Source organism: Lipophrys pholis, assembly GCF_963383615.2.
Source record: "Lipophrys pholis genome assembly, chromosome: 8".
In the NCBI taxonomy this organism is placed as follows: Eukaryota; Metazoa; Chordata; class Actinopteri; order Blenniiformes; family Blenniidae; genus Lipophrys; species Lipophrys pholis.
Genome location: NC_137630.1, coordinates 13,796,470 through 13,822,440, shown reverse-complemented (window position 1 = coordinate 13,822,440; position 25,971 = coordinate 13,796,470). Strand labels below are relative to the sequence as shown.

General features: G+C 41.2%; 1 protein-coding gene across 3 annotated transcripts in view; it reads right to left on the bottom strand.

Moving 5' to 3' along the window:
* Nucleotides 1-1,250: 1,250 nt before the first annotated feature.
* Nucleotides 1,251-25,971, bottom strand: part of gnb1a (guanine nucleotide binding protein (G protein), beta polypeptide 1a) — a 32,848-nt gene continuing 8,127 nt past the window's right edge. Inside the window, exons 1-11 of one of the 3 annotated variants that reach the window (XM_080470403.1) lie at nt 11,806-11,923; nt 10,512-10,618; nt 9,995-10,033; nt 9,771-9,877; nt 7,182-7,245; nt 6,342-6,504; nt 5,077-5,143; nt 4,546-4,747; nt 3,956-4,172; nt 1,850-1,965; nt 1,251-1,539 (exon numbers count right to left, since the gene is read on the bottom strand). In XM_080470403.1, coding sequence (XP_080326529.1) covers nt 1,859-1,965; nt 3,956-4,172; nt 4,546-4,747; nt 5,077-5,143; nt 6,342-6,504; nt 7,182-7,245; nt 9,771-9,877; nt 9,995-10,033; nt 10,512-10,568 — 1,023 coding nt within the window. In that variant the 5' untranslated portion in view covers nt 10,569-10,618; nt 11,806-11,923 and the 3' untranslated portion in view covers nt 1,251-1,539; nt 1,850-1,858. Of the gene's footprint in view, nt 1,540-1,849; nt 1,966-3,955; nt 4,173-4,545; nt 4,748-5,076; nt 5,144-6,341; nt 6,505-7,181; nt 7,246-9,770; nt 9,878-9,994; nt 10,034-10,511; nt 10,619-11,123; nt 11,924-25,971 lie in introns of those variants that run through there. The other 2 variants (XM_080470402.1, XM_080470401.1) reach the window with 2 other exon arrangements.

Below are 25,971 nucleotides of genomic sequence, written 5' to 3'. Positions count from 1 at the left end.
AGAAAAAAAAAAACTAAGAAAAGAAAACTATAAATACCATCGTATTGATATATTCAACAGGTTATTTTCTTAAAGAAAAACATCAAAAGGACTCAATTCCATATGCACCTTTTAAGCAATTCTACAGCATGCGATTCTAAGAGATAACCCACCCATGGCAGACAACCAAAATCTTTTTTTTTTTCCGTTTTTAACTTAAAAAGTTTCAATATCATTATTTTCAAACATTGATTTATACAACATGTCATTCACAGAGTAGTAACTGCATTTCCAAGCACGGAATGGGCACCTCTGTTAAAAAGAGAAACGTCCGGATTGTAACCGGGCTAAAGTGGAGGTACTCCCTACCCGACCAAATCACATCACCGGTCCCAACCACGGGCAACAGAAACTAAAGTCAAAGGAGGAAAGAAACTAAACCAAAAAGAAAGAAAAAAAAAAAAAAAAAAGGAGGGCGGGGTGGGGGTTCCATTATGATCCGATGGGTTAATCTTCATTTAATTATTCTACACTGTTGCCAGACAAAAAGGTGTAAGGATTGTTAAAATGGTTTTGTTGTTTTTCGTTTTAAAAACGAGCATTCATTATCATAAACAGCATGTGCTTGGTTAGTTAACTCTTTTTCTTTAAACATTATTCTATATATGCAAAGTTGTTTTTTTTTGTGCAAACAAAGATTGGTGGACTACACTGGAAGAAAAAAAAAAAGAAAAGATAAAGAAACAGTAAAAGTATCATGGGGGCTAAATATACAGAAGGGCCAGAAATGGCTTGAGGACTCCCTGTTGAAGCTGAATTCTCTCGCTTTGTTCTCCAGCGGGGTTGGGTGGGGTTGGATTGGGTGGGGGTCGGGGTAAAGCTGAATTTTAAAATGACACAATCTGGAGGTTCAGCTTGTTTCTCAGACTTAAAAACATCCTCTAAAATGTGTAAAGACTAGGAAATAAAACAAAGCTTTGATCCTCATTTTGAAACATCAAACTGACAGTTTGCTGATCTACCTCTTGTGGACAAAATTGAATCATGAAAACAAAGAAACAAAAAAAAATAAAAATGGCCCAAACAAGCTATGAAGAGTTAGATCACTGTCGATGTAAGAACCTTTACTCTGACCTGTGCATAATGGTGATGGTGGTGACGGTGTTGGTGGCGGCAGCAGTGGTGGCTATTTTCACTTATTACAATACCAGACCATGGTCATGGGAGGAATGCACAACTTTCCCCTCCGTTCCACTTTCAAACCACAAAAATTCCTCAAGCTTTTTTTTTTTTTTTTGTTTTTTCCTTTTTCAGAATTTTTTTTTTTTTCTAGCTGAATGAGTGACAGACAATTGTGCTCTTTTAAATGAGAAGGAGAGAGAGAGAGAGAGAATTTTTGCCCTTGGATAGTTTTTTTTTTTTGGGTGGGGTGGGGCTGGGGGGTGGGGGGGTGTTTGGAGTCAGTATCATGGTGTTTTTCGAAAAGATTGGATATGCAATAAAATTGAACATTGTGATGTTGGAATGGTCTTCCACTCAACTTTGGAGTCCGGATGCCATCTGGAGGAAACAAAAGAAAAACTTTACTATTCACTTCATCACGAGGAAAACAACATTTCCGACATTTGATTTATTTAAATAAAATTTTATTTATGTAGCACCACATACAACACAGTCATTTTTAGGTGTTTTTCAGTGACAGAAACCCAAATTTGAAATGTAAAAAACTTATACACAGAACCCTCAGGTGGGATGGCGCCACTGATATTCAGCTTGAGCTGCACTTTCATTCCCAAACCCCAGATGGCAGTAAACACGCACATCACAGAGGTCACTGAGTGCAACAAGCTCCTCTCGGAGCATCTTTTACCTTCAGACTCTAGTTCCAGATCTTGAGGAAGCTGTCCCAGGACCCTGTTGCCACTGCCATGCCGTCATCGGTCACGCCCAAGCAGCTCACCCGGTTATCGTGACCAGCCAGGACACCTGCACACACAGCCGAGGCTCACGAGTTAAAAACCCAGACGATTCCCACATGTTCAGCCTAACTGCTTTCAAACCACACAAAAGGGTACAGACTGGCTCTTTATTCAAAATCCTGTGTGTGTGTGTGTGTGTGTGTGTGTGTGTGTGTGTGTGTGTGTGTGTGTAATTTGAAATTCCCTGTCGAGATGTGTGCCTCCTCTGATCCCTCTCCCACCACGCTGTCAATAACTGTAAAGTATTCATGCCTCCATAGGGGTCGACGCTGCAGGAGCAGGTGAGGCTTCATGCTCTCCCTCAATCAGCAAAATGCATTTTATTCTCTGGAAATAAATACAAATCAAACTCATCTCGTTAATTCTGCTAACATGACCCCCCCCCCCCCCCCCCCGCAGCTACTTGTCCCATTAAAGTGCGTTCCTACAAAGTTTCCCTGCAGCATGGACGGCCTGTCCAACACTCTATGTGGTCGCCTATACATGGCGCTATAGATAGACATCAGTGGTACGGCGGCACCTGGACTGCTGCTCTTTGCTAAAGGGCAAAGCAGGTGGCGTTCACAGAGCAGTGTGGGAAATACAATGTGCACCCTAAAGTCGGCATCAAAATGCCGACTTTAGGGTGACATCAAAATAATGTTAACGCCACCGCGAAGGAGGAAGTGAATGAAGAGATAAACACCTATCATGAGCAAAATGACTGTAGAGCTGGACAAAAGAGTGTCCACGTTCTCTCAGATTTAGTGTGGATAAAGTTCTACTGCTTCAGTTCTCAGGTTTTAAGGTTAAACAGGATTCTTTCAAGCCGTTTTTGGTATTTCTGCATTTTAACTTGACCTCTTACGTGGAGCGGCTGTTTGTTGTCTATTTACCATTTATTTGACACACGCTGAAGCAAAAGTGTGATTAACGTAATATGAAGTCTTGGTTCCTCGTCAGTACAGTCACTTTTACACATTTACCTCACAATATTCCAGAGATTCAAAGATATGAGTGATTTTTCTCAGAGTATAGCGGATGATGATGATGATGATGATGATGATGATTAGCTTGGAGACATTTTTATGTTCGGCTCCTTCCTGTTAAGACTCTTGTATCTAATGTCGATGAGCCAATATCTCCCTCCCATGTTTGTTTGGTAAAGTTGAGGAATCAGAACATTTAGAAGCCAGATATTCAGGTGACTAAAAAATAGTATTCAAATCAAGATAAAGACCAGGAGAGGGCAAACTATCCACATGTACACTGGGGTAAACAAACCTACCAGCACACTTTTTACAATGCAGTTCCAGTAATCTACTCAACAGGACATCATTTCCAGTATGAAGCCATAAAACATCACTACCTTCCTCATTCAGCAGCGAAGCTAATCTATCAAACAATCTCTTATCTAGGAGCTACGAGCATCAAGTTCTTCATTGATCCGTCATTTCCATCAACATGCAAAGTTTCTCTGGACAGGATTTTTATTAAATGTAAAACGATCAACTCCTGAAGACATTCTTGATCTCGCAAGGCGAAGCAAAGGCCACTCCACACTTTTTAACACATTGTTAAATGACATTAGGTGGTTGGGTAATGGTATTTGTAATGTTATTGTGCAGAAATGAAAGCCACGCCCATTTCATGTTGAAACTAACCAAGTAGACAAGAACAAATCCCATAACCCCCATTTCATCCTCCAACAGAACGGTACAATTTAGATGTAAAATGACTGGATTCTTAACGGACGACTACAACAAATCTCATTTCTCTAAATCAGTCCCCATGTTAACCCTGTTATTCATCACCAGTAACAGGAAGTGGAAACGTGAGTGAGCCAAAAGTGGAAACTCTGAATCCAGTGTTTATTTGGTTAGTTACAATCAATCTCGAAACAGGATTTCTTTTTTTTTTAACTGGGGAAACTCTTCTTTTGGCCTTTCTTCTTGCAATTCGTTCAAGTTGTGAACATTACAGATATTGAGACCTCTGCTCTTTTCGCCGTGGCTCACCTGCGCGGTCGGCCTTCAAAGTGTCCCAGACGTTGCAGTTGAAGTCGTCGTAGCCGGCCAGCAGTAAGCGGCCGCTCTTGGAGAATGCGACGGAGGTGATTCCGCAGATGATGTTATCGTGTGAGTAAACCATCAGCTCCTGGTCGGCACGCAGGTCAAACAGCCGGCAGGTGGCGTCGTCTGAGCCCGTGGCAAAGGCGTTGCCATTGGGGAAGAACTACGAAAAGAAAATGCACATTTTTAAGAGGCTGCCGTCTGTACGAGGATCTGGACAGGATATTCCACGATACGTCTTTTATTAAAGCTGCCACTACCTCGAAGTTCATTCTCTATTGCTAATACATAAATATATTTGACTGTTTTCCACTTCAAGTCTTATTTTACTGTCTCAGTTTCGTCTGGAACATATTTAATGAGACATTGCTCTGTAACTTGCTCTCAAATGCCTGGTTCAGTAGAACTTGCACTCTTGTGACTCGGCCCGACAGACTCGACCCGTACATGCTCTGAATGACTTCAGACATGCTGCCTCATTTGATTTGCATGTGGCATGTCAGCGTGTGTGTGTGCGTGTGTGTGCATCTCCGTACACAGATGGCGTTGATGTCCGACTCGTGGCCGGTGAAAGTCTGTCGGCACATTCCTTCTCTGATGTCCCAGAGCTTGGCCGAGGCGTCGCAGGCTCCAGACACAAACAGCCTGGTGTCGGGCGCCAGAGAGAGACTCATGACATCACCGGTGTGACCGGCAAAAGTAGTTGTCTGCTGACCAGTCTCAATGTCCCACAGAGCACTGCAAGTACAGGGAAAAACACATGGAGGATATATAAATTATAAGATGTAAACCGTAGCTCTCTGTTAGAAAGCACCGAGTGGAAACCCAATCAAATATCTGGGCATATTACACATCCACTGTGTTTACATTAATAGTATTGGAAACAGCTGTTCCCACTGACAACTATTTATGTATTGTAACAGAAATATTAAAAAGCTACTAAATATACAATACTTGAGTCTTTTTTTAATGTGTCAAACATTGTGAAACAGCTGTTTAAATTCCAATTTCCAAGCAATAACTTTAATGCTGTCAGGAATTGTGTTGTGTGCAATACCACAACTGACCAGGTGGTGTCTCCAGAGCTGGTGACAATCTGGTTGTCATCCAGGAAGCGACAGCAGGACAGGTAACCTGTTAGGAATGAAAAACACTGATTGAGTAACTCCTCTCCAATAGATTCTTTCATTCTGACAGCAGGTACACGTTTCCCTTCTTTTTCACTGCACAGAGGATGAAAGGTTGATTCCAATCCACCATCAGAGAATGATCCTGAGCTGTATGTGTCAGAGATGAATTGACAAACTCCCAACCAGAAACAGAAAAAAAAAAAAAAAAGCTCCAGGGCACCTCCTGCTTCATGACTGGTTTCCAGAATCCATTCTTTACTAAGAGTGTGCATACCCCTCCCTATAGTGAGGGAACTGGAACTAAAATGCTGACACACTTCCTGCATCATGTGACACTGATCAGATGAATGCTCCTTGCCTAAGAGCTCAACACTTTCATTTGTCTGAAGAGCCGATACACCACCTCCGGTTTGAACAGAGACAGATGCACCGTGTGAGTGGCATGTTTTGGACGTGAAAATATTTACGGTAATATCAGAACGAAGGGCGCAAGCAGAAAAAGAAGCAAATGTTGTTATGTCACCAAACTGCCCTCCTCAGTGTTCGATGGTTTCTGCCTGTTGTGAGCTTAGCTGACCCCCCCCCCCCCCCCCCCCTTTTTTTTAAACGAATTGAAACATAAAAGTTTTAATGCCAGAGGTGTCCTGTTATGCCAGTGTGACTTGTCATTGTTCTTTAGCCATCATTTCATCAGAATAAATCTGTACACTGCAATTATGGGAACATGTTGCTCAACTGTTAACTACTTTAATTATCCAACTGCCATTTAGCAATACAACGGATTTAATACTAAATCGTTGAAAACTTTTATTCCTTTAGAAGTGCAACATGGCACTACTGCCTAACAGTCTCATTAATAAATAACAGGAGGAGCTAATGAGTGACTACTTTGGACAGGTCAGAATTCCTGAAAGCATCAGGCAAAGATTGTTTTTGTTTTCTATCAAGGACCTTCAACTATACCCGTCTAATTGTCGACTGTAGAAAAACAAAGCTTTAGGTGAAATAAGTCGTTAGTGTCTTATCTATATAACTTAAACTGAAGTTATCAGTGAAGCATCATTTGGCCTCATTCTAAAGACAGCCTGGAATGTTACACAGGCTGCTGACGTCAGTACGTCGGCTGGTCTGACCTTCAAATGAAACTGTCCTGGGACTCATGGATGGATGGATAGAAGGTAATGTGGAAGTGTCAGGCCAACCTGTGTGTCCGGCCAGCTCGCGGCTGACGCGCACGTTTCCTTCACGGGTCTTCAGGTTGTAAATGGAGCAGATGTTGTCCAGACCACCACAGGCAACGTAGTTTCCAGAAGGGGCATAGGCGCACGTCATCACCCATGAGGAACGCAACGGGATGGCATGGACCTGGAGGAGAGGAGGAAGATTTAATATTAGATAGTATGCTATGACAGATGGGATGGAGAGAGAGAGAGAGAGAGAGAGAGAGAGAGCATGTGACAAAGTCTGTCTGCAATATTAACTTAACCTTTCAAGGGCACAATACCCACTATAAATAGCTTTGCTTGGCACCCTCACACACGTGTGAATTGTATTAAAATGAACTCAGCAGTCTGTCAATTTAAATGACACCGGCTGGCATAAAACTCAGAGGATCAGAGGGTCAACTCCTGCTGACTTTAGCTCTAATCAACAGGTAAACGTGATCTGAAAACCATCGCCGGGTCAGGTCTAGTTATTCATCAGATCTGCAAGCGCCAGTTAATCAGGTTCATAGTGTTTCAAAGAAATGTAGGAGATCAATGCACGATCAGACCTAACTTTGATCAAACTCAAATGCATTTCTACTAATAAAGTTAACATTAGTTTTGCTTTTTCACTAAGGAACAAAGCAAGTACATAATTTATCATCTCATGCCTTTATTTTACTGAATTCTGATGTCAACAGTTGTTTGTTGTCTTCTTGTAGTAAACATCTACACACCACCAGAAACCATGTTCTGAACTTGATGCATAAAATGAAAAGACATGGAAAAAGTTTACAGAGCCAGTGTTAAAGACCGGTTTGAATATGGCATCTTCACCTTGTTTGTGGTGTAACTGTCCCAAATGATGAGTTTGCCATCCTGGGAAGCACTGACCAAAAGCCTGCAGAACACAAAAATTACAGGAATCAATGACCAGTCAATTCAAAAGACATTTACAATTTCCACAGAAAACAACCAGCATTCTATTTATGAATGTGACGAACACTCCAAGATTCTTAGATACGTTTCTTTCAAATATACAGCTAGAACTGATCCACAATATTTGAAAATGGTAGTTCGGTTTCCGCCCAGAGTCCAAATCCATGCGTTTGACGTCAATTGTGACTCTACTGGGATCACAATCAGCCCCCTGCAACTTTAGGTTGGACAAAGCGGTATAGTGGACGAATGGATGGCTGTTTTAAAGGTCATGTTAGAATATATTTGGCCAGCTGTTACAGTTAACTTAATTTCCCTGTGATAAACTTGAAAAACTTCTGTACTGTATAGTCACCAGAGCCAAAATACAAAACCAAGAGACCAGGATATGTACTTTGTATGCTACTTATAGATTTCTAACTGTACAGAGAAAAACAAAACAAGCAGAGGAAGGGAACCTTTTTCAAATCAATGCAGCCCAGGTCATTCGAGCACACTGGCTGTCACATAAATGGGTGGAGCTTGTTGGATTATCATCATGGAAGCCACTAGTGTTGTGATTTTCAGCAAAGCTGAGCAGTGTCATTGTGTACAGGTTTCTTGCAGTAATGATCAAGATGCACAACAGGTGATTAAGTAAACGGATAAATGATGCTTGGGAATGTTAACTTAACTGCATAAACCAAGTAGCTGGACTCAAATGTGACTATGGACCGATAGACACTCCAGTGTATGTTTGAGCTTTAAAGTGAATCTCTGTAGACTCTGCACAACATGCAGCCCCACCCCCCCAATAGGACCCCTTTCAAATCTTGTTTTTGCATTCTGGAGAAGGCTCACAGGCACCTATGTGGCTGTGCTCCGCTATCTGGGTGAATCCAACAAGAGTAACCACAGCGATGGTCCCAATGCACACAGGCATAGGAAAAGGAGTGAACACACCAAGGACTGCTGGGACTATGCAAATCTTAACTACCAAGCTGGTGGAGACATGCTCACATGTGAGCACTCCTGCAGATAATAAGCAAGGGACAAAATGGTTTGCTGGGAATTCTGCTCAAAATGAAGACAAATCCTCATCCTCGCTGTTAAATGAACACCTTCAGTGCAAAACAATGAATCCTCACAATGAGGTGTATTGTGAGCAGTGGCGTGAGACTTTTGGTGCTCACCTTTCAGTCCAGTGTGCCAATGTAACCCAACAAGCTCTCCATCAAAAATGGTGTTTGGGACGCATTGCAAATGCAATATATTGCATAAGAAAAGCAGATTACATATTCTTAAGAGGACACAATAAATGTGTAGAGTCACCAGAATTTAAATACTTAAAAAAAAACACACAAAAAAAAAACCTACACAACTACTTTGTCCTGCATTCAGGTTTTCACGGGTGAAACAAACAGTAACATATTTCTAAATGGTTTTTTTTCCTTCTTTAAAATTGACTTCATTCCATATAATGTTTTACTCAAGTGCAGTTGAAAAACAGGTGCAACAACCGCTTGTTTCTAGAGAAATGAGGAGAGCTCCAAAAGTCAGTGAGAATTGGCAACAGTCCTCAAGTAGTTTGCTGTGGTGAATATTTAATGTTTTAAACATGTCCCCGCCCCCCACCCCAAAATAAAATAAAATGATTTGGCTGGATACGTTATTGTCTAGAGAGGGCAACAAAGGGAAAGGTTTAATTGATAAAGTGGAAGAAATCCAGCTTCTGAATATCCGGGGTGTTTCTAAAGGAATGAAAATAGCAGGGGAAGGTTTTTCTGAGGGTCAAAGCATCTTTATGACCTTCCAGGGTGGCCGAATCTCAGCACGCCGTCTAATAAACACCTGGACTCCAGTGGAAGTTAACAGTGGAAGTTGATACATACAGTGGGAGACTTTGTGTGGAATAAGACTTGTGGGATGATGGGGTGACAGGCTGGTTCACTGCAGTCTCTCTGTGGACCGATATACACCAGCACCACAGCGATTAGCCTGTCGTGTTGCTGAGGTGAGAGGTGTGCACAACTCCAGGGAGAAGGCTTTCTGAGGAGTGTTGCTTCAGCTGCCTCAGCAACCGGCCCCAACGTTCGTTTTAACAAGGGACGACTCCATTTTGAGTATTTTCCCTACCCACATGCACCACCTCCAGTGCACACAAACAGGGCAACGTGAACACACAACACAGCAGACGCACTGCGAGATAGAGAGGCTGATGAATGTCCGATGAGTATTCACAGGAATGGATGCCTTCCCTGTCGTGCCTGTGATACAATGACAGGTCAATGTGGACATCCTAAAGTAAAGGAACTGTTTTTGGATGTAAAGTGGATGAAGCCATTGTGAACCATCAGGATTTGACAAAGACCCCGAGGAGGCAGTAACTGGCACAAAGACAGTCAAAGAAAGCTTTTATATGTATTTCCTGCATTTAGACGGGAGAGGGGCTGGGCTGTGGAGATAAAATATTTAGTTAATGGATGAAATAAAGATGAATGAGATTACCTCGAGTCAGTGCCCCAGTGCATGGCATAGATTTTAGCCAGATGCCCCCTCAGTGTTCGTCTAGTGCGCATCTGAATTCGGCCAACAGGGTCAATGTTAGCTGTGATCTAAAAAGGATTCAAAAGGAAAAACGTCATTTTTACATCACACCAGGTTCTTTTACCCAATAAGCTGTCAAACACCAATTCTGATTTTTAGACCACAGATTAACAACAACTACTCACCTGAGACAGGGTAGCATCCGCACACGCTTTCCTGGCATCCTGAAACGCAACAACTCAGTCAGTCTTCACATCACATGGTACTTTTACAGCCACTGAGGGTTGATTTACACTCACTGCCGACAATATCACCCCATTGACAGTCTTACAAGCCTGGGGCTCCTTCAGTCACTGTGCTTTGCAAAGGTGATCATAGAAATGTGTTATGGTTATTATGATGAAGATAAGTGTGATTTTCACTCCACTAATAGCTGAACATCATTCTGACATCCAGCAGAGCTTCAACTTCATATCCCTACAATCTAATGAACACAAATATCACATGATGAAATATTACCATCCTGCTGTCTGTGACTAATGTGCAGTTAATCATTTCAACAAATAACGTGTACTAATGAACTGTCACTATCACCAAGCTTGTGGTTAAGACACACTAAAATCTTTTACATCGAGCAGGTGAATTTAACAAACATAAATAAATCAGCCAAACTTGGGGACTAGAAGAGAGAGGAGGACCTACTCTGATCTGGTTCTTGAGCTGCTCAGCCTCCTGGCGTAGCTGATCCAGTTCACTCATTTTCCTCTGCTAATGGTGTGCTTCGCGCCGCCGCCTGGACTCTTGCTGATCTGGAAGAGACGAAGAATAATGGGTCAGCACACAAACCACACACCTTATTCCACAAGTGTGTAAAAGGAGAAACAACTAACTACACAAATACCATTATTTACATGCTGCCAATAGTGGAAAGATGCTCAGTCTTCTGCTATGAATTTCTAGACATGACTACTTAAGTGAAACACAGCCGAGGATCGCATAGTGTCTCTTATATCCAATCTGTGAGGCCCAGACAAAGTCGCTGGGAATCACTTTCTCGACAGCTCGAGACTTGTCCTTGCCAGCTTGAAACGGTTACCTAGCAACAAGCACCAGGCAGCTACTTTCGGCTTAAGATAACAATTTTGAGGATGATGCTGAATTTGTTTTCTCTTCCCCTCCCAAACAACAGCAAACAACTGGGTAAACATATGCCCCCCACCACTGACCAGCCAATAACACAAGCCAAAAAAGTTATCCTAAAAAACAAAATATAAAAATCTACTCGGCCATGGAAGAGCAAAACATACTCCTTACTGTGAAAACGATAGAGATTACGAGTCCAGATACCAGGAAAGCAAACAGGTAGACCAAGAGACAAGCTGTGGCTTCGCTGTGCTACTGGAACCCACAAGATATTCAAGATGATGGGCAGGCAGGGTTTGACAAAGCTGTCAATGCACTGGCCTCTGGACTCTAAACTCTCCTCCAATGTCATCCCTGTAATCCTGGGACACAGTTGATTCAGCTCCTCCAGCCAAATCCGGTTAAGACAAAACCTGCTGATGATCCTAAAAGCAGTGGCTATCCCGCTGACCCCAATCCTCTGGTCAACACTCTACACACTGAAACTTTCAAAGGCCACATAAAGAAGACGACTTGTAGTTAAAAAGGAAAATATCTCTGGGACAATCATTAAATTTGGCTTAAAGACATTTAGACAAGAGCTAAAACATTAGTGTCAACCCGACTCTAACCAAGTCTTTGTGGGACTGGAAAAAGTCTCAACCAATGTTATGAGAAATCATTTCAGTGTCAGTAATGAGGCAAATAAACAGAGAAACAGCTCTCTTTTATTCTATCAACTTCCACCAACTCAAAATAACTCATCTCTCCCCACAATATACTGAAGCAAAGCAAGTTGGTGTTGGAGGTAAATTCACTACCAATCCATCAAATACAAGCAAACCACAGTAGCATCTACACCGCTATTATTTACCTCCCTGTTTTTCTGGGTTTCGTTTTAAGTCCCTTGTCCTAGGGCGAGTCGAGACGTTCTGAATGAACACCTTATCCTTCATGTGCCTCACATCTTAGTAGCTACCTGTCACCTGATTGGCCGGCAATTCTAAATGGGTCTGCACCTAAGCAAGGCGTCTTAGCCCCCTAATCTCTGTGATAAAAATGTGTCTTGGTAATATCACTGGCTAATTCTAGTATCGTTCTGATATAAACAGGTATAGAAACACCTATTGGTATACTTTTCAACAAAGTCATCGAAAGGTCAAATTATGAAACCGTGCATGAACATTCACTTCTTACAGAAGTCCATAAGCCCAGTGGGTTCATTAGGTTGACATTACTGTCAGTGTTTGAAAGACTAAATACAATCCCTCATGAAATAAATACCTGTCCTGTCAAAAATTATCAGTCAGAAGTTTATCTAAAGCGTTACATGACATATTTAAGTTGTATCCACTATGCATATATTTTAGTCATCAGATGTAGTTTTTGTTTTGTTGTTTCAACCACATCTGCAGCCACTACGTCAAAACACAATGATGACAGACACACTTGACATTCAATTTTGTCTTTTAAAATGGCAAAGTATCTTCATTTGATACACTAGGCCCCAAAGAGCTCTTTGTAAACACAAATTTGCCCTTCTGAAACATTCACCCAACTCAGCAGTGGAACAATGCGAAGGGGCACAGAACCCCCCCCCCCCTCCCAACATGCTTGGTCCCGAGGTTGTGCTTTCCCATGGCCGAGGAACTTTGTGGGTGGAGTTAGCAGTGTTAAACATTGCTGGCTGTTCACACAAGCCTTGTGGCTGTTACAACATGTGAACAGCATCCATTCTGTCTACAAGCAGGGTTTTTCTCTGACTTTCAGGGACAAGGTGGCAGTGGACTTATCAAGTTGAGCCTTTGTAGGAAAATAGAAAAAGACTTGTTTGATGAAGCAATTAGGCTGGTACAGTACAGAACTGAAAAATACTACCGTTACTGTACAAGTGTCTAAGACTAAACATGAATGAAAGATGCCATTTTGTCCAATATGCTTTGCCAGACGTTTTTAGATCAGAAAATGTAACTATTACAGTCTGAATTCATCTGAAAGTGAACACCTTTGGCTGTGAAGAAAACATCAAAGTTTTTAACAGTCGGCTGTGTTAGTTGACAAATACTGTTCAACCAGATGGAAAAACTGCAACCCAAAACTGACATATTCATACGTTTTGTGGATACGAGTACCAGCTTGTTTGCTGGCAGTGATTTGCCAGTCCTGTGCAGCAGCCTGTTCCCCATTCATTAAGGGGTTTTCTGCTTTTACTCTAGTCGTAAATAAGTGAAACACATGCTTGGTTGGCTGAGGTCAGGTGATCCATTCAGCCTGTCTGAACATTCCACTGTTTGATCCTTAACAAAATGGTTATAAAACAATGTAAATTTCTGAGTGTTTCACAAGAATGCACAACATTTTATATTCTATGCAGTGACTGAGGTGTGGCACCCACAAAATCTGGCATCAAAAATGCTTAAACTCCCCCACTGGGTCAGATGTAATCAAACGAAATTTAAAAGGTTATGCGGCATTTTTTATTTTTATTTTTTTAAATAAAAGCAGCACTCTTTAGTGGTGATTATTATTAGCATAAGAGGTGTGATTCAGAAGACTCTCTTCCCTTTTGCTGGTGGTGGGAGTGTTGAAACCACTGGCAGCCCAACAGATAGAGCTTCGACTGAGCTGGCTTCTCTTTCTACCAGCTATTTTTAGAGAGGTGGTGGGGGAGGAGGAGGAGAAAGGAGGAGGGAAGCAGACTTCACATTTTCCAGCCACTCCTATCAGCACCGACATCTCGAGCACAACACAGTGACAAGGAGAGAGGAAGTGTAATTTGACTCCGAACACACGCGCACAGGCAGGCTCTGTATTTCTTCTTCACGTATGTGGACGCACCATCCATTTTCAAACCACAAAGATGTATTGGTCCTCTATACTGGAGAACATTTGAGACAATGTTTCTTTAAAAATGGGTGCAGTGGGTGAGAGACACGAGTACAAAAGAAAAAAAGGAAAAAAAAATAAAGGGGGGGGGGGGGGGGCATATCTAGGAATTCTGAAGATTACCAGCATTATTTTAGTGAAATATTTCTATTCTGTATGAGTCTGTTTTTCATGACAATAAAACAGAAATAATGGCTCAGTATACATGCAGGGATAAAAAAGTCAGGATGGTTCTATTGGGGTTTGGCAGTGCATTTTGGGGTAAGACAAGAGGCATCACCCTGATCACGTAAGGAGAGGAGTCGGCAGTGAGATGTTCTGGTGCACAAGGGGATAGAGGCGACCGAGGCGAGCTGGAGGACAGAGCCAGATTAAACTAATGAGAGTGAACAAGCAGAGGACAATTGGGAGGGGAGCTGCTAATTAACCCCTTGGTAAAGGGGGAGTCAGGCTTGGTAAGCATCCCTGCATTGGAGCCAAAATCAAGAAGGAAAATACTTTGCTTTTTGTTTCTTGGCTTTAAATATGTATTTGGTCATGCACAACGGTAGAAAATACAAAAACCGACACTTCATTTGAGGCACAAGTCTAATTGTCCATCACACACACACAAATCAAATGACATCACAGAGGTTAGTCATTGGATATTTTCCCAGTAGACCATAGAGCTTTTTCCACCCACAAATTGCTTTTTTCCCAGGGTAGATTTGATGAAGGATGTGCGATAATTTATTCTGAAGTACTAACCCTGCCTTTATTATCTAAAAGAGTAGGCTATAAATAAGATGCTTTTAGTCCTGAAACAACATGTTATTTAAAAACGTTCAAAATGCACAAGTCACATTGACTGACGAGACCAGGGGTCGGCAACTCACACCTCTGGAGCTGCATGAGGCTCTTTCGTCGCTCTGCTGCGGCTCCTTGAGCCTCACTGAGCAGTATGTGCCGGAGCGGGCCAGGACGGTATGGTAAAGCAAAGCGCACCCAGACCCAACTCTAATACGCAGTCCCACTACAAAGTGTGGTTAAAATGTAGGCGGGGTTGTGAACGACGAGTAACAACAGCTTGGAATACCTTCTAATTGAGTTTATTTTTTTTATTTAAAACAGGGACAACACATATTGATGAACATACACATGTAAATATGCAAGATTATAGCCAACGGCTAATTTCCATCTTTAGTCCCTCCAATTCTGAGCAGCAGCATCCAGCGCCCACTGAATCTCCTCCTCTCCTGTTATGGAGAGACATGTCGGTTTTCGGCAGATGAGATATTTTGATATTGCGGGCTTGTCGAGAGTGACAATCGTCACTACCAATCAGCAGACGTGTGGAGGAATGATGCTGACGAAGTTCCTTCACTTCTTCATGCTCACTGCTACGGGCAATTATTCACTTAACGTTAAATAATCAGAACTGAATGGCATTGAATGCCACGCCGCTCACACTCATGGTTCTAAAAACCCTGAACACCCGCATATATGCGCCAATTAGATAATATAGCGGCGGCAGGGGGCTTGGTGCGGCAGTGTGTTCTGTACAATATGAAACGAGTCCAACTATCACATGGACTAGACCTATGCATTCAATGTTACATAGACTCACTACAAATCTTTTTGCTGGAGTTTGTCAGGATGCACAATATTTGATATGTGCTGATATTTTTAAAACAAAACATGGTCAATATAATCTGGAGTGGACGAATGCATCGGAGCATTAAATCAACAGGTTCACAGGATCCGTCAATTTCCCGCTTCCCGAAGCTGTCCTCAATGCATTTACATAAAGTTTAAGCTAATCAGCGGTATGCAAATTAGGCATGGGGAGTGAAAGTCCAACACATCGAGCTACTTTCATAAAACGTCTAAACAAGCTGTAGCTGAACCAAAACAAGGATAGACTGAGCAACTGCACAGCTTATTTTTCACCTCAAATATTTTCAGAAATACTTTTTGCTGAACTGTTTTAGTAAAAAGAGACGTTTTGTGACCGCCATGTTGGTTTAGTTTGAACTCCAGGTGCAGAGTGCCCCAGAGACAACGTGTTTGTCCAATCAGGTGCAGCACTCTGAGATTCGGGGTTCACACACTAGCGATGAACAACACTAACATGAACAAAGTATGACTAATACACTAATTAACAGCAAGTTGGAACGTATATGTGCAACATACAGCAAGCTTGGTTCCTTGGGCAGTACGTAGATAGACACTATGCATTGACCTGTACAAAAGTAATTGAAGGAAAGCCTCTTTTCAGTTGCAGTGCCTTTCATGTGAGAAAAAACACTGCCCCTGTGGACACTGACCTCATGTGAAGACGCCTCTATTTTTTCTTTTTAACCTTGATGGCCTAGTGTACTCATGGTGTGTTGACGCTGGTTGCACCAGCAAAAAATGTAATTGGCATACGACCATCAGTGTTTTGTGTCGTTGCTCAATTCTTTAGTGTTTATCGGTAGATACCGATATGCTGATATCAGCGTTCATCTGCCATCGTTTATAAGATAAAAAATAGACGTCAACATTTTTAAAAGAGAGGGTCAGTCATGAAAGCTTATCTTTGCACTTTGATACATTTCCCGGCTGTGAGACAAACACTTGCAGCACTGCATTAAGCACAAAATAGTGTTGTAAGGTGGGGTAGAGATGGTGGCTTTAATAATTTACACCCTCCTGCTTGGATACCAGCTGCCCCACCCCTTGCCTTCTTGAGGGCCGTCTCACTCATCTGATTGTTCCTGTTAGCTTGGCTCTCTGTGAGATCTTGGCTTCAAGTCCTTGAGGGTGCCACTTAGGTTGTGGTTAATTTGCGTCTGCTAGAAACCAACAGTACGTGTTGCAGTAGAGCATAAAAGCTGTTGGACTTTGGTACAATCTGCCAGTCGCTAGCTGAAGCAGTGCCTTCACTACAGATCATCTGTGTCAGCAGGCTGCCACCACCTTAATATATTCATGTATAGATTCTCTAAGCAGGCGTTTCCTATTTAAGGGTGTTTCCCTTGTCCTCTGCTCTCTCTTGCTCTCTTCCCTTTGTCAAAACATTCAGCGGATGTGGCGACATCGCACAGCCTTTACAAATACGCTCGGTGTGGTTTCTTCCACTAGCATTGCATTTGCTAATGTCCATCCAGTCTAGAAAACCATGCTGTGAAATCAGCTGCATTACACAGGACATCCTGATGGGCAGGCTCTTGCTATCAGACAAATATAGCTATGACAAAAGAAAAAAAAAAAAGTGACAGGAGAGGGAGGAGGTTTAGCAGGAGGCATGAGGCGCTGTGTGGTGCTGCATCACCAGGGGACATACTGGCACTTCATGGAAAATTAGGTCAGTCTGACTTAGACTGGGACTAGCCCATGCTGGTAAACAAATCACCAGGACTGACTGAATACAAGACACTCAAAAGGATAGCATGAGACAAGTTCAGCTACAAAAAGTACATACTGAAATTACAAAGGGAAGCAAAAGGCATGCACCAGTAATCATAGTTGACTTAATGCCTGTACAAACTATAAAACACATTGCACCGTGAACATAGTTATGTGGGGCAAATAAAACTCACGAAAATATGTTCTGTGTATGACGTTCAAGGCTGTGACGCTTTTACTGTGATTAAGGCAAAAAAAAAAAAGTCAGACATTTAAGTGAATACCATAAAAGTTTGGGAATAAAATCAACCGTAGTATAATGACTGACATTTTAATGCCAGAGCACAAGATGTAAACAAAACTTTGTTTTGATGTATATTGAAAAACAAATAAACAAATAAAAATGTTGACAATCCCGTGACCTGGACAACACGTAACCAAATGCGTGTTGGGATTTTTCAGTGGGATTCTTACCAGCTTAGAACTCATTGTCATGTTATAAAAGTTTTACAAGTGTTAGTTACTCTACCAGAATCCACACAGGTAAAGTGAAAAAAGTAGTACCCAGTTATAGTTGATGTTGTATATCTCCAATACGTTGTCAATATCTTTCTGAAAGAAATTAGTCATTAAACTCATAGAAACACGCATTTCCAGCATTTAAATTTTGCAGAAAATCCTCCGGTTCTTTGACATTTTAGCATCACGGAAACTCCCGAACATTGCTGAGGCATTGTGTGCACAACTGGAATCGATTTGCAACTGGAAAAACTATTAGTTTCACAACTATTTACGTGGCTTGAATACTCTTTGAGAAAGTCTAGCTTTTTTACCGGGCTGAATCGGTCGAATGCTGTCAATATTTTCACTTGCGCTACTGCAACGCCATCTTTCATATCCCTGAAACCCATGCACGCAGGTTTCCAAAGATGTCAGTTAGTGAAACATAAACACAGTTTGATGGCTACAAATTCCGGTTTGTTTGGAAACATAACGACTTTGGTGTGATCAATCGATTTAGGCAACTGTGGGTTGGAAATTTGTGGAAATGAGTGGTGATGGTCTTGTTTTCGTGTGTTGGTTTATTCTCTGTGACACCTTTTATGGGAAGTATATTTTAAAGATTTTTTTTTCTGGTGGAGTCCGATAATGCACAATATAATAAACTGAGGATACAGCACCTCTGAAGTTTGTCGCGCCCTGCCTCCTTGTTTGGAACACACCAGGGTGTGGATGGCCGTGTTCATCTTTACATAATACAGTAATACTCAATGGTTCAACTTAACCTGGCCAAACATGACAATTATAAATGTGCCCCAAGATCTATGGGCAGGCTCTGTTGTACATGTTAGTATAGGGCAGTGGTCACCAACCTTTTTCAAGCCAAGATCACTTTTCTTGTCAGACAAAAAGCAAAGATTGGCCATCAATGGTGGGCTGGGCAAAATTATTATTTTTCAAACGATTAATCTAACAGTAATTTTTTTTCAATCAATTATTATTTCCCATTTTTAATATAGCAATTTACACATTGTGAATATAAAAAACAACAACTTTGATTTGTATAATATTTGAATACAAGTAGGTGATATTTGTTACAATACTACATGTACAGCATGTCCACAGGCAGTGTGTTATCCCTTTAAACTTATAATTAAATGAAAATAGGTTTGTTAATGAAACAATGCAGTGCACAAAACGGGGCCGCGGACTGGTACGTGGATCATTTGGTCCCAGGCCTCAAAGAGAGAGCAAAGAGTTTATTTTCGAAATGCTCATTTCAGGTTTCCGCATTGAATTTTATTTTGAAAAATGTTACTTTCGGTGCTTAACTCCATTGGGTTTTTTTCATACGTCATTAAGTCGTTAAGACCTTTTCATATACTGTCCTGATGGTCCGCGGAAAAATTATGTTGCTTAAAACTATCTGTGGTGCAGAAAAGGTTGAGGAGCTCTGCTCCAGAATAACTACTGGAACCGCGTCCGGGCACACCTGACCACAGATGGTTATCACGTGATGCACAGCACAGATCAGGATAATGGAGGTAAGAATGTAGCAACGTGCTGTCCGAAAATATCAGCGCATGACATGACCGTGACAGTACAACAACCTGGTGAAGGTTTCTTGAGTTGTGTCTTTAGTAGAAATTGTGAGGAGTCACTTGCATTGCTACTGCCACATGCGCCCGTCGTCTGTTGTTTTCTTCCCCCCTACATGCACAATTTTCACCGTAGCCAACATGACCACTGGTATAGGGCCTGCAGGTGAGGAGAACCACACATCTTGTAGACAATATTCTGTAATGGCTAAACACTGTTCATTTACGAATCATAAAAGCACCAATGTAATTCTACAAATACAACTTACTGACTACAATCAACAGTGTGCCTGTGCTGGTATTATTTACATAAAAAACAAAGTTTGAAAATGCACAATTTGGAGCACAAGATTTATGTTAAAATACAGGAAATTTTTTTTAGATGTCTACATCCAAACCTTACGACCATTATTATTTTTTACTTTGAATAACACTGCGTTATGTTATTTAAGCAGAGTTGTGAAACGGCAGATTGCTCTAAAAATCTTATTTCTGGCTTACAGTGGGTCTTGATGGAATGGGAGTGGCTTAAAAAACACTCTGCAGGGAAAAGAGTCACCTCATTTCTTCCTCCATCCATCCATCCAGTGGAAGAAAACTCTGAAATATTTAAGAGTATTCTTCCACTCCTGTGCTGTTTCACTTTGAGTTAGGCAAATCAATTGGTGCTCTGCAACTCTGGTCTAACCAGTAGTGACATCTCAACCAGTGACTCGCTCTCGTTACCAAACCTGTAACAATATGATTCAGGACAACAATGCCAAACAAAACAGAGAGCGGTGCATATTTGAATTTGTCGTCTCAATGATTGCAGTTGATTCAAGGCAACAGAAAATACAAGCATTACGTGTTTGAATGTGGTCCAAATCTTACCACTGCTTTACATTTTTCTGAACTTCTGTTTTAGGTTATTCAAGTACTGCAAAGCCAGTCATTGTAGGAAAATACCACACTTTTATTACAGTGACAGCATTAACAGTGAACATCTAATTAAGTCTTTTCTATAAATGTAGAATTATCTGTTGTCTTTTATGTTGTGTTTGTCCACTGTGAAACAGGGGGAAAAAACTCTACTGTAGTGATTGTGTGTGGTCCTTTGGTCTGGCTGGTGGGTGAGGGTCTGTCTAAGTGCTGAGGGGAAGCGATGCATGGTAAATGTAGCTGAAACACAACCAGGTCACACAGGAGGCAGGAACAAGAGGGCTGATGATGCAGGACGAGAAGACAGAAGGGAATTGCTCCTGGACATTTTTTGAAAGCCCCATCCGATCCTTCCTTCACTTTGTCACTCTCCAATACACACACTCGCTTTTACTATGGCTAGTTTTTTTTCTCTACCAAATACAAGGGAGCCACTGCACTGTAAAGGAAAAAAGTGACTCCATGGCTAGCCAACATCAGTATGAATGAAAGCATCAGAAGACATGCTAGTGTCAGGAGATATATATATATATATATATATATATATATAAATAAAATACTATTTCCATCCAGCACATGGTTCAAGCAATTCCAACCAAACGTCTAGTTGATGTGAGACGGCTTTTGTACTGCCTGGCATAATACATATAAGTTACATGTATCTAAAGATTCTGAGAGGACACGGGAATTGGGAATCAAATAACTTGGCATTAAGAGTGTCGAAACGTATGCAGTCAAGAGACACACATGCTTAATCGAACCTCAGATGAGAAGCACTAACAATTTATCACATTCACAAACCATTTGGCGACTATGATTGAGTCGGTTTTCTAAATAACTGACGAAATAGTACATAACATTTCTCATAGTATTGCCTGCATTAGACAATTATTCCACTAAGTAATGGTGGTAGAGAAGCACTTCCTTGCATTTAAGATGTGAGATATAATGCAAATACATTACAAAACCAAAAGACTCAAGCTTTACAAAAAAGACACGAGGAGTAATTGCTTTTGAAGTTTGCACAACTGAGGTTCATGAAAAGGAATGCTCTGTCAGACTTACTGGACATTCCGCCAATGATATAAACCAGGCAGTAAGCAAAGATTGATGATAAATTGTGATTTTAAAATAACCGAAGAGAAGGTGGATTTCAAATCCTTTTGAGCCTTGCGAAGAATGGCTGAGCTGAAAGTGGCTAGCCTCAGGCCCCATAACCCATTTTGCTCCATTGAAAGTGGAGCAAAATCCTGAGGCTACAAATGAGGATGCACAACCTGGCACATTTCTTATCATGGTGTTCCTCTCAGTTTAGGTGAAAATTAATCTGTCAAGCTCACTAAAGTAATTTCCTAAATAGATTTTGTTCAGCAAGTTATAAAAATGCTTCAATAAATATGTCAACTCAAGAGTTAGTCACTGAAAACATCCTTACTGGACATACACTTAACAAGAAGAACACCATATGCATCATAAAACATTTGTGTCACATGCTTTCAATTTATGGGATATCAAGCCTCTCAGATCAGCGGGGGTGGAGGGCTGGCTTTCGGGGGTAGAAGCATTTTACAAAGATACATTTGAGTTGTATGCACCACACAAAAACCTTTCCACAACAGCGGACTTAGAGCCAGAGGCAATAAGGGTGTGATGAAACTCTTGCATTTCCTGGACAACGGTCAAACCACCTAAAAGCATACTACCAATGACACAATGCCTACCTTGCATGCGTTACTGGAAGTATGCATATTCAATGTTAAAACACTTTTGTATAGATGCCACCCACGACGAAGATATTGAAGGTAAAAAACACACAAGGTCCTGAAATGTTTTAGGCAGGTCTTTTAGATCCAAGCACGATATCATATAAAGCAATTACTATGACTGAAAACGTTTTCATTATTGTGAATAAACACAAAAACCTGTAAAGACAGTGCTACACCAAAGAAGTGCCGTTTTTAAGCTGGAGCACATAAACGCTGAGGGACCCAAAAAATATACACCTATAGTAGAACGACAGAATTTTTTTGTGCTTGTTATGCAATGAAGGCCTGCGTCTTTTGAGCGTTCAAACCCTGACTGAATCTAGCTGAGTATTGATCTTTAAATTGGGGGCAAACCAACCAGAGCTTTTTACTCTAAAACAGAACCCCCCCCCCAACACAGTGATTAAGAATTCAGTTTGCTTATATCGTTGCATCAGCATCTAAAAATCTTTGACGACTGCCTAAATCATATCACTGTGAGTAGTCGACCAGCACTTAGCTTACATTATAACGTGTACAACTCAGCACTGCATTGTTTATTTTCTCTGGAAGAACTGTCTCTTTAACAGGACACTTTTGTGTATGCATGCACCCCCTCGGTGTGGCTGCCTCCTGTGGGGAATGTCTGATGATAGGACACATAACATCAATGGGACTGACAGTTGAGCTTAATTGATTGATCAGTGAAACATTCCATGATGCTGTTTGCTCTTACGAGACAGGGAACACTGTTGGGGGGAAAAAAGGCAGACTCTGGCATTGTAGTATAATATATATATATATATATATATATCCATTATAAACTGATCAGTGTTATAAATTTAAATGCAAAAATATGAAAGTAATCCAACTAAAGTGACTTTATGGACAATTGGTAATGTTGTCTGATTTTGTGCAAATGCCATAACATGAAAACAATTAGAAAATCCATGTTGAAAAGAAAAAAAGCTCACATACATTAACAAAGATATGTTTTGTGCTTTGGACAGCTGCACAACCATCTTTTCATACAAGCAAATGAATGAGTTAGATTAAAAAAAGGGGAAAAAAAGGAACAGAAAGGTCAGGCTTGCCCAAAGCCAAAAGCATGACTTTATTTAAAACATAAAATACACTCCTTTGATTACATTAATAATCATACCCCTCCCCCCAATGCTTTCTCCCCAAGCTTCCAAGAGAGGAACATGTGTGTGTGAAGAGTCACATGATAGCTGCCCCACTCTTGTGCTCAAGTGATTGTGGCCTTTCAGCTTTAAAGAGGAAGAAAACTCAGTAATAGCGTCTTTCCTTTCCATCATCTTGGAATTCAGGTTTGGTCACATTTCCCCGGTGGCAGTAAGGGCTAGAATGTAAATACACTGTGAGAAAGTCTCTATTCAAGCTCCAGCAGGCCTTGAAATGTACATACAAAGTCCTGCCAGAGCTTGTGATGGGTTTGCGGTAAGGTTACACAATGTTTGAGTGGTGACAGGCCTGTGTGTGGGTCACTAAGCGGCCCTGGTGCCACTTATTTTGACTATTCAAAACACAGAGCGAGACCTTTTGCCAGGTGGTGACGAGCTTTGCATGAGTAACAGCACCTACAGTGAAACTACACACAATTTGACACATGCAGTACAGTTTAGTTTGAATTTCCCTAATAAACACTGACCGTGGGGAGAGCTGTAGGCAAAAACATAAAATTCATCAAAATATGGTGGCAAGAATGTTTGGCAAAACAGATTCAGGAAAACAATCTTTAAAGTCTTACTGCTCAAAGACACCAAAACAAAGAATCCAAAAAAGGATTGACAGTTTGATGTGAGATGGTTATCCACCGTTCCAACTTAAGTTCATCTGGTCCCTTTTTAACGTTTGTGACACCTTGTTCATTTCAGTTAAGAAATGAGTGTGTGATATGGAGGCATGCAGCATCCCATCATATGGCAAACATGTAAATAATGCAAACCCAACCAAAGGGTGTTCAAGCTATGCAACCAAATTCATGTGAGAAAGCTTACACATGTTCTACAACTACTAGAGACATCAGGCTTAACTGATAAGAGACAATTAAAAAGGTGAAAATCTACAAAACAAAGTTAGTTTACACAATCATTTCTGCCTTATGTCCATTCAAGGGATATTGAACCATTCAGTCCGCTCTGCACAGTTCAATAAGCTCTTAAGGGCGGTGGTCTTTTGATTTTGCAATTAATTATGTGCATGTGTGCGTGCCTTTCGACAGGCCGAGTCTGCCTGTGGCACAAACGTCCTCCCCGCTAGTTAAAGTTACTCTACAAGAATCCGCATGAGAAAAATCAAAACACAGAAACTCACGAAGTTTCCCAAGGCACTGTGTGTGCATTATCCCGTTTGTACATGATCTCACGAGATCTCGATTCACACTGTAAAAAGGATAAACGATCAGTTTCACAACATTTACAACTATTCTTGTGGCTTGAAAACTCTGAGAAAGTCTGTTTTTTTAGGGCTGAATCCGTCAAATGTTGATATGTTCACTTGAACTGCCGCAATGCCATTGCAAACCCATGCGCGCAGGTTTCTGAAGATGACGTCGGTAAGCAAAACGTAAACACAGTTTGATGGCCACAAATTCCAGTTTGTTTGTAAACAGCGATTTTGTTGTGATTGATTTAGATTTAGGAAACTGCGGGTTGGAAATTTGTGAAAATGAGTGGTAATGGTCTTGTTTTTGTGTATGGGTTTATTCTCCGTGCCGAAGTGATACCTTTCATAGGAAGCATATTTCACAGATTTTTTCAGGTAGAACAACTTTAATGTCGGATCATTTTCATGGTTCCGCCTGCAACTTGAGCCAGGGAAAGCGAGTCACGTTTCCATGGGGTCGTTTCTCAATTGGAAACGCATTGCATCTGAAAATCTCACACTTGATGGGTGTGTCTCTTGGGGGCCACTTGGCGGAGTCTACAATTGCGTCACTCGGGAGGCTGTGAAACCGGATCAATATGGTTACATTCATTACTAAAACAGTTCAGCGAAAAGTATTTCTGTAAACTTTTAAGGCGAGAAATAAGCTGTGTAGTTGCTCAATCCATCCTGGTTTTGGTTTCACTACAGCTAATTTAGATGTTTTACGAAAGTTTTGCAATATGTCGGACCTCCGCTCCCTCTCTGCGCCAGCTTCAAATCTTTTTCTGGTGTGTGATGATTTTGGTTTTGCTGTTGAATACACCCAAAGAGGGAGTGAAAAAGCCAACAGAAATATCACGGTCAGCAAATGTTGCTGGAAACATGTCCTATACGTAAAAAGAAAAGAGCAATAGCAGCATGCATCTCCAGCTTAAGCACACTGAGGCAACATTTTCTGACAGTCGAGGACTTCAGAAGGTAACACCAGGTGAAAAAAACAACTTTATCAAGAACGCTTTTTAACATAGTCCTACTTAAAAAAAACAAAAACCATGTTGACTTTATGTAAGAAACCCGCACCGAAACTGAAATGAAACCATGGCTCAAAAACCAAGGGTCAGAGTGAACTGTGGGCTACCTGTACCATTGCACCCCCAGTTCATACCTGCTCAACACTGCTCATACTTTTATTGTGTTTTTATTTGATGGCTTAACAAATCAACCAATTGGTACATCGTGCTACCTCCATTAATTAAAAATGAACCAGAGGTATATTCTCTCTCTATCCTGGATCAAGGAGCTATGCAGAGTCACCCATGTCTCGTCGTGCAACAGTGGGGATTACAATGAGGTACAAATTATACAAAAATCAAGGTATTTAAAATGTGTGACGTTGTTAAAACAGTGTTGCCGTTTCAAGCATCAAGGTGAAAAAGCTCGACTACACAATGCCTTACAAGCCGAGAGTGAGACAACTAAGAGCACACAAGCAGGGGTTTACGTGACAGCCAAGTTCAATTGATGCTCTTTTAAAATTCAATGAAACATTTTAAAATAGTTCTGGGTTAAAGCACCATTGTAGGGTATCTGGAGTTTCTAATCAGAACACAATCAAGCTTAGTTGTTCAA